Raw genomic sequence first — 13,512 nt, forward strand, 5'->3', positions numbered from 1 at the left:
ACAATCGGCAAGATAGGCTGGAGCTAGACCGTGTAGTATTTTATACGTAAGTAGTAAAACCTTAAAGTCACATCTTAAGTGCACAGGAAGCCAGTGCAGGTGAGCCAGTACAGGCGTAATGTGATCAAACTTTCTTGTTCTTGTCAAAATTGGTCGCTACATCTGTAAGTGCAAGTTAAAACTGTACTATGCAAAGCCAAAGCCATTTATCAACAACACCCAGAAACTCTGCTGGCTTCGCTGGGCCCGTGCTCATCTAAAATGGACTGATGCAAAGTGGAAAAGTGTTCTGTGGTCGGATGAGTCCACATTTCAAATTGTTTTTAGAATATGTGGACGTTGTGTCCTCAAGACCAAAGAGGGGAAAGAACCATTCGGACTGTTCTAGGCACACAGCTCGTCACGTCCGTTGTGTCCTGAGCAAGACACTTCACTGTTTCTCCTGATGGGTGCTGGTTAGTGCCTTGCATGGCAGCTCCCTCCATCAGCGTGTGAATGTGCGTGGGAATGGGTAAATGTGGAAGTAGTGTCAAAGCGCTTTGAGAACTTTGAAGCTAGAAAAGCGCTATACAAGTACAACCCATTTATCATTTATTTATCTGTGTTAGTGGCCAAGACATGGCTAACTTACACATCTGTGAAGGCACCATTAATGCTGAAAGGTACATACAGCTTTTGGAGCAACATATGATGTCATCCAAGCAACGTTATCATGGACGCCCCTGCTTATTTCAGCAAGACAATGCCAAACCAGGTGTTACAACAGCATGGCTTCATAGTAAAAGAGTGCGGGTACTAGACTGGCCTGCCTGTAGTCCAGACCTGTCTCCCATTGAAAACATAAAGGTTAAAATATGAGGCAGGAGACTGTTGAACAACTTAAGTTGTACATCAAGCAAGAATGGGAAGGAAATCCACTTCAAAATTGTGTTTTCTCAGTTCCTCAACGTTTATTGGCTGTTGTTAAAAGGAAAGGCCATGTAACACATTGGTAAAAATGCCCCTGTGACAACTTTATAGTTTTGATATGATCCATCTCAGGGGGACACTCCAACCACTGAGTGGTTTTAAAGGAGAGTGTGTGAGAGAAAATCCACAGAAAGAAGAACTTTCATACTCATTGAGGCAATAAAAAAAGCTTCAGCCGCACAAACTGGAGACCTTAGTTAATAGTTAGTTAATTGCGGTGTTGTCAAAAACCAAATGGAAAGCAGGGTGGTATGCTGCGGTCTAGACAAGATAGTGTACTACAGTGCAGGGCCTGCTTGGGGAGAGTCTGGTTCCACACTTAAGTGCATAAGACAATGGAGGCGTTCTAGAAACGACTGAGTGGCCGACTAATGGCAGAGAATGGTGAGGGGGCTTCTGCAGACTCTCTGAGATCCAAAGTCTGGCCTGCAACCCACCCTCATGACAACAGGGCTGGGTTCAGCAGCCTGAGGACAGCCAGGGTCTAGTGTAGTGAGGGAGGGGGAAAAGATACTAGTAGTTATATTCTCAGCTGGGAGAATCAGACCATATCTGAGGTCCTCTCCAAGGTTTCTCATAGTCATTCTCATTGACATCCCAATGGGTTGTGAGTTTTTCCTTGCCCTTTAGTAGGCTCTGAACCGAGGATGTCGTTGTGGCTTGTGCAGCCCTTTGAGACACATGTGACTTACGGCTATATAAATAAACATTCATTCATTGAATGATTGATATATTGTGAGTCTTATTCAGTTTTCTGCATTCTTTTCGCTTGGGCATGACTCTAAACACAAGACATCTTCATCCAGGACTATGATGGCAGTGGATGATGAAGATCCACTATGGACTGGACTCTCACACTATTTTGTTAGATCCACTATGGACTGGACTCTCACACTATTTTGTTAGATCCACTATGGACTGCACTCTCACTATTATGTTAGATCCACTATGGACTGGACTCTCCCACTATTATGTTAGATCCACTATGGACTGGACTCTCCCACTATTATGTTAGATCCACTATGGACTGGACTCTCACACTATTATGTTAGATCCACTATGGACTGGACTCTCACACTATTATGTTAGATCCACTATGGACTGGACTCTCACACTATTATGTTAGATCCACTATGGACTGGACTCTCACACTATTATGTTAGATCCACTATGGTCTGGACTCTCACACTATTATGTTAGATCCACTGTGGACTGGACTCCCACTACCATGTTAGATCCACTATGGACTGGACTCACACTATTATGTTAGATCCACTATGGACTGGACTCTCGCACTATTATGTTAGATCCACTATGGACTGGACTCTCACACTATTATGTTAGATCCACTATGGACTGGACTCTCACACTATTATGTTAGATCCACTATGGTCTGGACTCTCACACTATTATGTTAGATCCACTGTGGACTGGACTCCCACTACTATGTTAGATCCACTATGGACTGGACTCCCACTATTATGTTAGATCCACTATGGACTGGACTCACACTATTATGTTAGATCCACTATGGACTGGACTCTCACTATTATGTTAGATCCACTATGGACTGGACTCTCCCACTGCTATGTTAGATCCACTATGGACTGGACTCTCACTATTATGTTAGATCCAATATGGACTGGACTCTCACTATTATGTTAAATCCACTATTGACTGGACTCTCTCACTATTATGTTGGATCCACTATGGACTGGACTCTCACACTATTATGTTAGATCCACTATGAACTGGACTCTCCCACTGCTATGTTAGATCCACTATGGACTGGACTCTCACTATTATGTTAGATCCAATATGGACTGGACTCTCACTATTATGTTAGATCCACTATGGACTGGACTCTCACTATTATGTTAGATCCACTATGGACTGGACTCTTGCACTATTATGTTAGATCCAATATGGACTGGACTCTCACTATTATGTTAGATCCAATATGGACTGGACTCTCGCACTATTATGTTAGATCCAATATGGACTGGACTCTCACTATTATGTTAGATCCACTATGGACTGGACTCTCGCACTATTATGTTAGATCCACTATGGACTGGACTCTCACTATTATGTTAGATCCACTATGGACTGGACTCTCACACTATTATGTTAGATCCAATATGGACTGGACTCTCACTATTATGTTAGATCCACTATGGACTGGACTCTCGCACTATTATGTTAGATCCACTATGGACTGGACTCTCACTATTATGTTAGATCCACTATGGACTGGACTCTCACTATTATGTTAAATCATTGACTCTTCTCTTCTGGCATTATAATCGGCACAGATCACTAACTAGAGAACAAACATTAGAGCAGAGACTAGCTCGCTCTTTTTTGCAACCGCTGTTATTTCTCACCTCGCACATGTTTTTCTGGGTAAATTGAGGGAAAAACACAGAGATGCAGAAAGTCTTTCCAGATTAGTGTCAACTGCTACACAAACTTAGTTTTCCAACATTCATATTATTTGTTCACAACAGCGCAGTAAAAAACATTCTTACTCTGTAATGAGCTTTTGTTGTGGTTAAGCGATATCTGTTTAGAAGTTTGAATGATGCACTTATACATTGATCTCCAATAGACAAACAAAAAACAAACATTACAAATACCTTTTTAACCACAATGGCTGTGTTGTAACAAAATACATGCCCCCCCCATCTCCATTGTTCCATCATTTTCCGTGCAACTCCCCCTTTCTGTCTCCTCTCCTCTCACTCAGCGGGGTGAAGGCTGTGCTGCAGGAGTGCCGACATGAAGTGAAGACTCGCACACCTGCAGCCAACATTCACCTCTGTTGTTGTAGAACAAGGTTCTAGAAGCATCACGACCATTGAAGGCAAGGTCCTGTCCCACGTTTACAGCACGTCCGTTAAATTTCAAGTACCAATAATAGTCATACACTCACTAGGTGTGGTGGAATTTGTCCTCTGCATTTGACCCATCACCCTTGATCACCCCCTGGGAGGTGAGGGGAGCAGTGAGCAGCAGCGGTGGCCACGCCCGGGAATCATTTTTGGTGATTAAACCCCCAATTCCAACCTTTGATTCTGAGTGCCAAGCAGGGAGGTAATGGCTCCCGTTTTTATAGTCTAGGGTAGGACTCAGCTGGGTGAGGTGGCGACTTGTCCGCGGTGTACACGGATTGTAAATGAGATAGGCTCCAGCAACCCCCACGACCCCAAAAAGGGACAAGCGGCAGAAAATGGATGGGATGGATAAGTAAATGTTTAAGGAGTTTGCATGTTCTCCTTGCGACTGCGTGGGTTCCCTCCGAGTACTCTGGCTTCCTCCCACCTCCAAAGACATGCACCTGGGGATAGGCCCCTCCCACCTACAAGGACATGCACCTGGGGATAGGCCCCTCCCACCTCCCAAAACATGCACCTGGGGATAAGCCCCTCCCACCTCCAAAAACATGCACCTGGGGATAGGCCACTCCCACCTCCAAAAACATGCACCTGGGAATAGGCCCCTCGCACCTCCAAAGACATGCACCTGGGGATAGGCCCCTCCCACCTCCAAAGACACGCACCTGGAAATAGGCCCCTCCCACCTCCAAAAACATGCACCTGTGGATAGCCCTCTCCCAACTCCAAAGATATGCACCTGGGGATAGCCCTCTCCCAATTCCAAAGACTCGCACCTGGCGATAGGCCCCTCCTAACTCTGTCTCTGCATGATTCCTTGCTTCTTGTCTGTTTAATAAATGTCATCAGTGTTTGAACCTGACATTTACGAAGCCATTTTGCCACATTTTACAGAGTTCCATTAGACAAATGTATTTGTAAAGTCACGCGGCAATATTTTAGACGAGAGTCTGGACAGATTGTTGGCTTTACTCTGCTAAAATCTATAGTTTGACCACACGGACCACCATCCCAAAAAATGACATATAATAATATAGTATATATGGAAAAGGCCTACTTTGATGGCAAACCAAAGCCAACAGTAAAATGACCGTATGTAGGGAATGTCCATTTCCATTTATTACAAGTAATAAGAAAACTGCCTGACTTACCAATCAAGGAGGATATTAGCAAGTTTGGCATCAGATGAAAAAGTAAATGGACTCCATCTTTCAAAGGCATCCCCGATACCAATCCTGGTTTTGTTCCTGGCTTTGTCATGAATAAGTTGAGAATGGTAACTTTTGGATTGACTAAGGTCTGACATGTTTAGTAACTCTACCAGTGGCAGTAGCTAGATGGAAACGTAACTGGCAACCTAATTAATTGATTGATTGAAACTTTGATCAGTAGATTGCACAGTACAGTACATATTCCGTACGATTGACCACTAAATGGTAACACCCCAATAAGTTTTTCAACTTGTTTAGGTTGGGGTCCAGTAAATTAATTCATGGATGTGACACACGGACAGACTTTCTAATTGGTCAAACGGCGAAAGGCGGGGCATTGGAATGAAAACAATAATAAGATTTCGGGGCTGTAAATCTAATTTTGAAATGAGCATATGAACTACACTGCAAAAACTGAAATCTAAATAAGATGAAATATCTCAAATAAGGCTGATATTTGCTTATTTTCCATCTGATAAGATCATTCTTCTCACTAAGCGGACTCTATGTAAGAGTTTTGTGCTTGTTTTAAGGGTTCTGGTCCTAAATGATCTCAGTAGCTGAGAAGTTATGACCTATATTGAGTAAAACATGTTTAGAACTGGAATATTAACTGTTGCAAAGTGTAAAACTACTTTTTAAAGTAATAATTTGTAATTTCAAGCATGCAAAAAAAAATATTAAATCAGATGACAGCCAAATATACTTTGCTGTTTTATTTTCATGAAACAATAGAAAATATGTACTTTTATAGTAGTCCACTTGTTATTAGTGAGAATATACTTATTTTAAGGTATTTTTGGGTTCATTGAGGTTAGCTAATTTGACTTGTTTTGGAAAGTCTTGACAAGCCCAATTTTCATGTTCTTTTGGCAGATCATTTTGCTTGGTTCTAATAAAATACCCCTCATTTTTGTATTTTTTTTTCTTGTTTTAGAACACTGACATTTTGCAGTGTGCTTCTATTAGTTATGGATGAATTGTAAAAGAAGATGATTTATTAATGCCTTAAGATGTGACTTTAAGGTTTTACTAATTACGTATAAAATACTACACGGTCTAGCTCCAGCCTATCTTGCCGATTGTATTGTACCATATGTCCCGGCAAGAAATCTGCGTTCAAAAGACTCCGGCTTTTTAGTGATTCCTAGAGCCCCAAAAAAAGTCTGCGGGCTATAGAGCGTTTTCCGTTCGGGCTCCAGTACTCTGGAATGCCCTCCCGGTAACAGTTCGAGATGCCACCTCAGTAGAAGCATTTAAGTCTCACCTTAAAACTCATCTGTATACTCTAGCCTTTAAATAGACCTCCTTTTTAGACCAGTTGATCTGCCGCTTCTTTTCTTTCTCCTATGTCCCCCCCTCCCTTGTGAAGGGGGTCCGGTCCGATGACCATGGATGAAGTACTGGCTGTCCAGAGTCGAGACCCAGGATGGACCGCTCGTCGGGACCCAGGATGGACCGCTCGCCTGTATCGGTTGGGACATCTCTACGCTGCTGATCCGCCTCCGCTTGAGATGGTTTCCTGTGGACGGGACTCTCGCTGCTGTTTTGGATCTGCTTGAACTGAACTCTCGCAGCTGTGTTGGAGCCACTATGGATTGAACTTTCACAGTATCATGTTAGACCCGCTCGACATCCATTGCTTTTGGTCCCCTAGAGGAGGGGGGTTGCCCACATCTGAGGTCCTCTCCAAGGTTTCTCATAGTCAGCATTGTCACTGGCGTCCCACTGGATGTGAATTCTCCCTGCCCACTGGGTGTGAGTTTTCCTTGCCCTTTTGTGGGTTCTTCCGAGGATGTTGTGGTCGTAATGATTTGTGCAGTCCTTTGAGACATTTGTGATTTGGGGCCATATAAATAAACATTGATTGATTGATTGATTGATTGATTTTGACAAATCACGGCCATTTAATGATGACTTGACATGAAATTATTAGATATGACACCTTTAAGTAACATTAAAACAATTGTTAAAAAAAAAAACTAACTATTTTGGGCACACACAGAAGATATGTATTGCATTTGCTACATTAAAATTCAAAAGTGCAGCCTTTGTAGTGTAATAATGCTCAGTGTCATTTCTAGTTATTTCGCTTGACCTTTTTCTGTGTTGATTGAGCTGCGTTGAAGCAGCAAAAAAGGACATTCTGTTAAATGAAGAGTTTCTGTCTCTGATAGTGTATATAATATTTTAAGTGCATCATAAAGCCTACATGAACTCCATGGTGTTCAGGGAGGAATAGTCCCTCCTATTGCTATTTTACTATTTTTTTCAGCTATAGTTACATTAATTATTAGTAATGGAGCAGCCTAGTTTTGAATGGCAGGGTCCCTGCTATCACATGTTGATAAAAATATAACATTTACATAATAAAAATCAACTACAGGCTTCCCAAATGCTGTAATAAATTAAGCATGATGAGTTGAGCATATGTCATTTTCAAACGTAAGTCATTAATTTGACTTAGTCATTATTTTGTCTCAGTAAGTCAATATTTACTAAGTCAAAACAATGACATACTTAGTATCTCAGGTAACTAGGACTATTTTTTTTTTTTACTTTACGGAAAAAATATGGAGATACATATCGTATATTGCCTTTCACCATTCAGCATACGGTGTGGAAAACACAGCCCAAAGTTGTAGACTTTTTCACGCGACGAAGCCGGCCTACTTCACCACAGTCTGTAGTCTATTGATGGAGACGTGATGGTGGCGACAGACAAAATGACACTGTTCCTTACACCCACCCACCCCTTACCCTGTCCGTCCACCTGACCCTTCACCTTGGAGAGACACCACCTTAACTAACATATTTTCTAAAGGAAACACTGTTATATATGGCACCGTTAAGTAACATTAGAGCAATGTTGTGTAAATTGTATAAGCCTTAAGTAAACAACAAAACCATAGAGAGTATAGTACTACTTATTGTTAAAAAAAGACTTTATATTTCCCAACTAAGGTATTCTACAGTTGGGATTATGAATTCAAAAGGCAGTCATAACTGAATAAATAGTACATGTGTCCTAGTTCTAAAAGCACTTTCCGTTGTAGAGTGTGTCCGTGTCATTACTCACGCGTCGACGTCAGGCAGCAGATCCAACTTGCTGGGGAAAATCTCCGACAAAAGGACTCGAGTGAAGCGCTTGCCCAGCGCCTGCAGCTTGGATTCCAGGTGCTGCAGAAAGCAACACGTTCACATTTTTCTCTCACATTAGAACCGGATTATTGGGAAAACTTGAAACCTGCGATGCACCAAACCAACACAAACACACTCGCGAAGTACAGGATGCTTCAAGTATTTTACTCTAGTGGACATTGTCGGACTATCGTGAAAGAAACAAGCTCAAGCAGAGTATTAGTCTGTTTGATCCATTAATGTTTTCCAAAGGTAGGAGGAATAAGTCAGTGTTTAGTCTGAAGTCAAGAGAGGTTAGGTCAAATATTTGTGAGTCCTTTTTGGACACTGCAAAAACTGAATTCTAGGTAAGATGAAATATCTCAAATACAGTAAGGCTGATATTTGCTTATTTTCTGTCTGATAAGATCATTTTTCTCACTAAGCAGTTTTTATGTTAGCGTCTTACTTGTTTTAAGTGTTTTGGTCCTAAAGGATCTCAGTAAGATATTACAGATGTTATGACCTATATTGAGTAAAACATGCTTGAAAGTAGAATATCAAGTGTTGCAAAGCTGTGTCATCAACACTCACAAGTATAAAACTGCTTTTTTTTCCAAAGTAATCATTTCTTATTTCAAGCATGAAATAAAACAGTTGGGAGCCAAATGGACTTTGCGGGTTATTTCCAATGAAACAATAGAACAGGGGTAGGGAACCTATGGCTCTCGAGCCAGATGTGGCTCTTTTGATGACCGCATCTGGCTCTCGGGTAATTCTTAGCTTACATTGCTTAACACGATAAGTAATAAATAATTCCGCTGGTTATCACAGTTTTGATGGATTGATTGATGGATTGAAACTTTTATTAGTAGATTGCACAGTACAGTACATATTCCCTACAATTGACCACTAAATGGTAACACCCCAATAAGTTTTTCAACTTGTTTAAGTCGGGGTCCATGTAAATCAATTCAAAACAACGTTGAAAATATAAAAAACATGCTCATCCATTTTGATCCGTCCATCCGTTTTCTACCCCACCAGTTCAAAAAGTCGCATTAAGAAGTATTTTATTCATTATTGGTTAGCTTCAGAGTAAAAATGTTATTAAAAAGAATAAGAGACTTATTGTACTCTAAAAATGTTGGTCTTACTTAAAAATGCACGCATTTAGTTGTATTCACTGTTAAAAAATATTACCGTATTTTCCGGAGTATAAGTCGCACCTGCCGAAAACGCATAATAAAGAATGGAAACAACATATATAAGTCGCACTGGAGTATAAGTCGCACCTGCCGAAAACACATAATAAAGAAGGGAAACAACATATATAAGTCGCACTGGAGTATAAGTCGCACCTGCCGAAAATGCATAATAAAGAAGGGAAACAACATATATAAGTCGCACCGGAGTATAAGTCGCACCCGCCGAAAACGCATAATAAAGAAGGGAAACAGCATATATAAGTCGCACTGGAGTATAAGTCGCACCTGCCGAAAACGCATGATAAAGAAGGGAAACAACATATATAAGTCGCACTGGAGTATAAGGCGCACCTGCCGAAAACGCATAATAAAGAAGGGAAACAACATATATAAGTCACACTGGAGTATAAGTCGCACCTGCCGAAAACGCATAATAAAGAAGGGAAACAACATATATAACTCGCACTGGAGTATAAGTCGCACCTGCCGAAAACGCATAATAAAGAAGGGAAACAACATATATAAGTCGCACTGGAGTATAAGTCGCACCTGCCGAAAACGCATGATAAAGAAGGGAAACAACATATATAAGTCGCACTGGAGTATAAGTCGCACCTGCCGAAAACGCATAATAAAGAAGGGAAACAACATATATAAGTCGCACTGGAGTATAAGTCGCATTTTTGGGGGAAATTTATTTGATAAAACCCAACAGCAAGAATAGACATTTGAAAGGCAATTTCAAATAAATAAAGAATAGTGAAGAACAGGCTGGATAAGTGTAGGTTATATGAGGCATAAATAACCAACTGCTATGTTAACCGGCATAGCTCGGTTGGTAGAGCGGCCGTGCCAGCAACTCGAGGGTTGCAGGTTCGATTCCCGCTTCCGCCATCCTAGTCACTGCCGTTGTGTCCTTGGGCAAGACACTTTACCCACCTGCTCCCAGTGCCACCCACACTGGTATAGATGTAGCTTAGATATTGGGTTTCACTATGTAAAGCGCTTTGAGTCACTAGAGAAAAGCGCTATATAAATGTAATTCACTTCACTTTAACCTAACATATTATGGTAAGAGTCATTCAAATAACTATAACATATAGAACATGCTATACCTTTACCAAACTATCTCTCACTCCTAATCCATAAATCCCATGAAATCTTATACGTCTAGTCTCTTACGTGAATGAACTAAATAATAATATTTGATATTTTACGGTAATGTGTTAATCATTTCACACATAAGTCGCTCCTGAGTATAAGTCGCACACACCCAACCTATGAAAAAAACTGCGACTTATAGTCGGAAAAATATGGTAAATGGCTCTCACAGAAATACATTTTAAAAGATTTGGCTTTCCTGGCTCTCGAAACCAAAAAGGTTCCCGACCCCTGCAATAGAACATGTGTACTCATATAGTAGTACGGTTGGCACAGTACAGTAAACTGACAATTTATATCTTGAACATTTAACATTTATAACAATTTTTAACAGAAATACATTCAAATACATTTTTCAAAATTACACTTAGAGTCATTTTGGCCGGGGGCCGGGCTGTATAGGGTCGTGCTCATAAGTTAATTGATGATTTCTTGCCCATTCTTCAGAGAATATGAATGGTAACACAAAAACCTTTCTTTCACTCATGCTTAATGGTTGTGTGAAGCTATTTATTGGCAAACAACTATGTTTACTCATTTTAAGTCAAAATGACAAAAGAAAGTACCCAAATGACCCTGATCAAAAGTTTACATACCCCAGTGACTTTGATCTGATAACATGCACAAAAGTTGACACAAACAGGTTCGAATGGCTAATCAAGGTTCCAATCCTCACCTGTGACCTGTTTGTTTGTAATTAATGTGTGTGTGTATAAAAGGTCAGTGAGTTTCCGGGCTTCTGACAAATCATTGCATCTTTCATCCAGTACTGCACATATATTTTTGGATTCTGAGTCATGGGGAAGGCAAAAGGATTGTCAAAGGATCTGCGGGAAAAGGTAATTGAACTGCATAAAACGGGAAAGGGGTATAAAAAGATATCCAAGGATTCGAGAATGCCAATCAGCAGTGTTCAAACTGATTAAGAAGTAGAAAATGAGGGATTCAGGTAGACCAGCTAAGACTTCAGCCACAACAGCCAGAGATTAAAAGAAAAGCTGAAATACAGGACTCTCTGAGAAATTGTGGTGTGGCTGTTTCAAGACGCACAATAAGGAAGCACTTGTAGACAAATGGGCTGCATGATAAAAAAAATACCCCTAATTTTTTTTTTTTTCTTGTTTTTGAACACTGACTTTTTGCAGTGTAGGCACTGATATTTTAATGTACATCATAGGAATACTAAATATTTATACGATGTCGGGCTGGGCGATATATTTAAGAAAATATCGGAATAATTTATTTCACGTTAAAAGGACCAAAAACCTTTAAAGACACCATTTATTTTCCTGTACCTTCCCCAGACTTGTGCCTCGAGACAACCCCCTCCCAGAGGTCTACAGACATTGCCTTCAACTGCATGTTTGGTTTGCACTTTGCCATGCACTGTCAGGTGCCTTTCCAAAAATTGTCCAACTAACTGGATGTGCTCACAGATAAGACTCCAAATTCAGCTGTAGGAACATCTCAAGGATGATCAGTTGGAACAGGATGCCCAGGATCTCACTTTTTTTTTTTAGCTTCATGGAAACAGCTGTTAATGTTGATGTACATGTTGTTTCTTATTTATTTTTAATACATTTTCAAAAATCCAAACACAGAAAAATTGAAACTATTTCATATTGTCATTACGGGGTATTGTTTGTAACATTATGAGGACGGAAATGCATTCATTAACTGTTGGATTAAGGCTGCAACATTACAAAATATGGAAAAAGTGATACAAGTTCAAGTAAGATCATCAGGACTCCTCTTCTTCCTCCTATCCAGGAGATGGCAAAAAGCCGCCGCCTGACCAGGGCTTGGAAAATCTGCAGAGACTCCTCCCACCCCCACCAAGGACTGTTTTCACTGCTTGACTCAAGAAAGAGATTCAGCAGCCTCTGTAGCAGAACCTCCAGGTTCTGTAACAGCTTCTTCCCTATGGTCTTAAGACTCTTGAACTCATCATAATAATCCCCTCAATTCAAACTGAGTAGAATATAAAGACAATACAACATACATCCATAAACCTGTACAGTAATCTATTTATTTATATCTGCACCGTATTGCTTTTTTTATCCTGCACTACCATGAGCTAATGCAACAAAATTTTGTTCTTATCTGTACTGCAAAAGTTCACATTTAAATGCCAATAAAAGGAAGTCTAAATCGAAGTAACCCTGTGACTCTTCCAAAGTCCTAGGACAGCACTTGTATTGTTTGGCTCTTCGACATTGCAACCAATTTGGTTTGCTGCAAAAAAAGTTTTGTGTGTTCAACACCCACAGCTTGTTTTATCCCGGCGGTTTTTAATCGGATCATATCGCCACCTTAAAATGTTATCAGACACTCCATTTCTTAATCTCTGCAGATCAATACGGCAGAGTTGTTCTGTCCTTGTAAATCCCTTTTCAATCTTACTGCCCATTGAAGAAAAAAAAAACATTCCCTCAGTGGTTGACAGAACGCAGAGAAAAGCTTCCACCACACGCCTATGAATGCATACTCAGAGGATTTCTTCTAGTATATGTCGGGGATATCAACAGTAAATCAAACTTTGGCACAATCTGGATAGTCGCCTGCCAACCACGGCCTTGGCGTACCCCGACCATGAACACGGCAGATACCATCGAGCTCTGCAAAACTTGATGAAAGCTTAATTTAAATTGGGTGTATTGGAGCGGGCGGACATGAAAAACATGTAGGAAAGAGGTTTTACGGATCAGAGACCTAAGTTAGGAACTACTGACCTGGATGATTGAAATGTACACATATCATGCAGTTTAGTATGTATATGCTCAGAATGGGGGGCTTTTTTTATATAAGCCGGTTATTACCCATCATCACATGGACAATATTACAGTAATAACTAGTATAGTTATTACTGTAATAATACTATTATATTTCTGTCTTGCCTCTGGTGAGGGTGGTTGCATTTTTTCCGCCTCCCTTCTTGTGTCCAGT

The 13,512-nt window shown here is 40.6% G+C and overlaps 1 protein-coding gene across 2 annotated transcripts in view; it reads right to left on the minus strand.

Annotated features, from left to right (window-relative positions):
- dph1 (diphthamide biosynthesis 1) overlaps positions 1-13,512 on the minus strand; it is a 195,006-nt gene that overhangs the window by 14,537 nt on the left and 166,957 nt on the right. For both annotated transcript variants that reach the window (XM_061878121.1, XM_061878122.1), the window contains exon 9: positions 8,157-8,257. In XM_061878121.1, coding sequence (XP_061734105.1) covers positions 8,157-8,257 — 101 coding nt within the window. The remainder of the gene's footprint in view (positions 1-8,156; positions 8,258-13,512) is intronic.

The sequence above is a fragment of the Nerophis ophidion genome, linkage group LG18 (assembly GCF_033978795.1).
Source record: "Nerophis ophidion isolate RoL-2023_Sa linkage group LG18, RoL_Noph_v1.0, whole genome shotgun sequence".
Taxonomy (NCBI): Eukaryota; Metazoa; Chordata; class Actinopteri; order Syngnathiformes; family Syngnathidae; genus Nerophis; species Nerophis ophidion.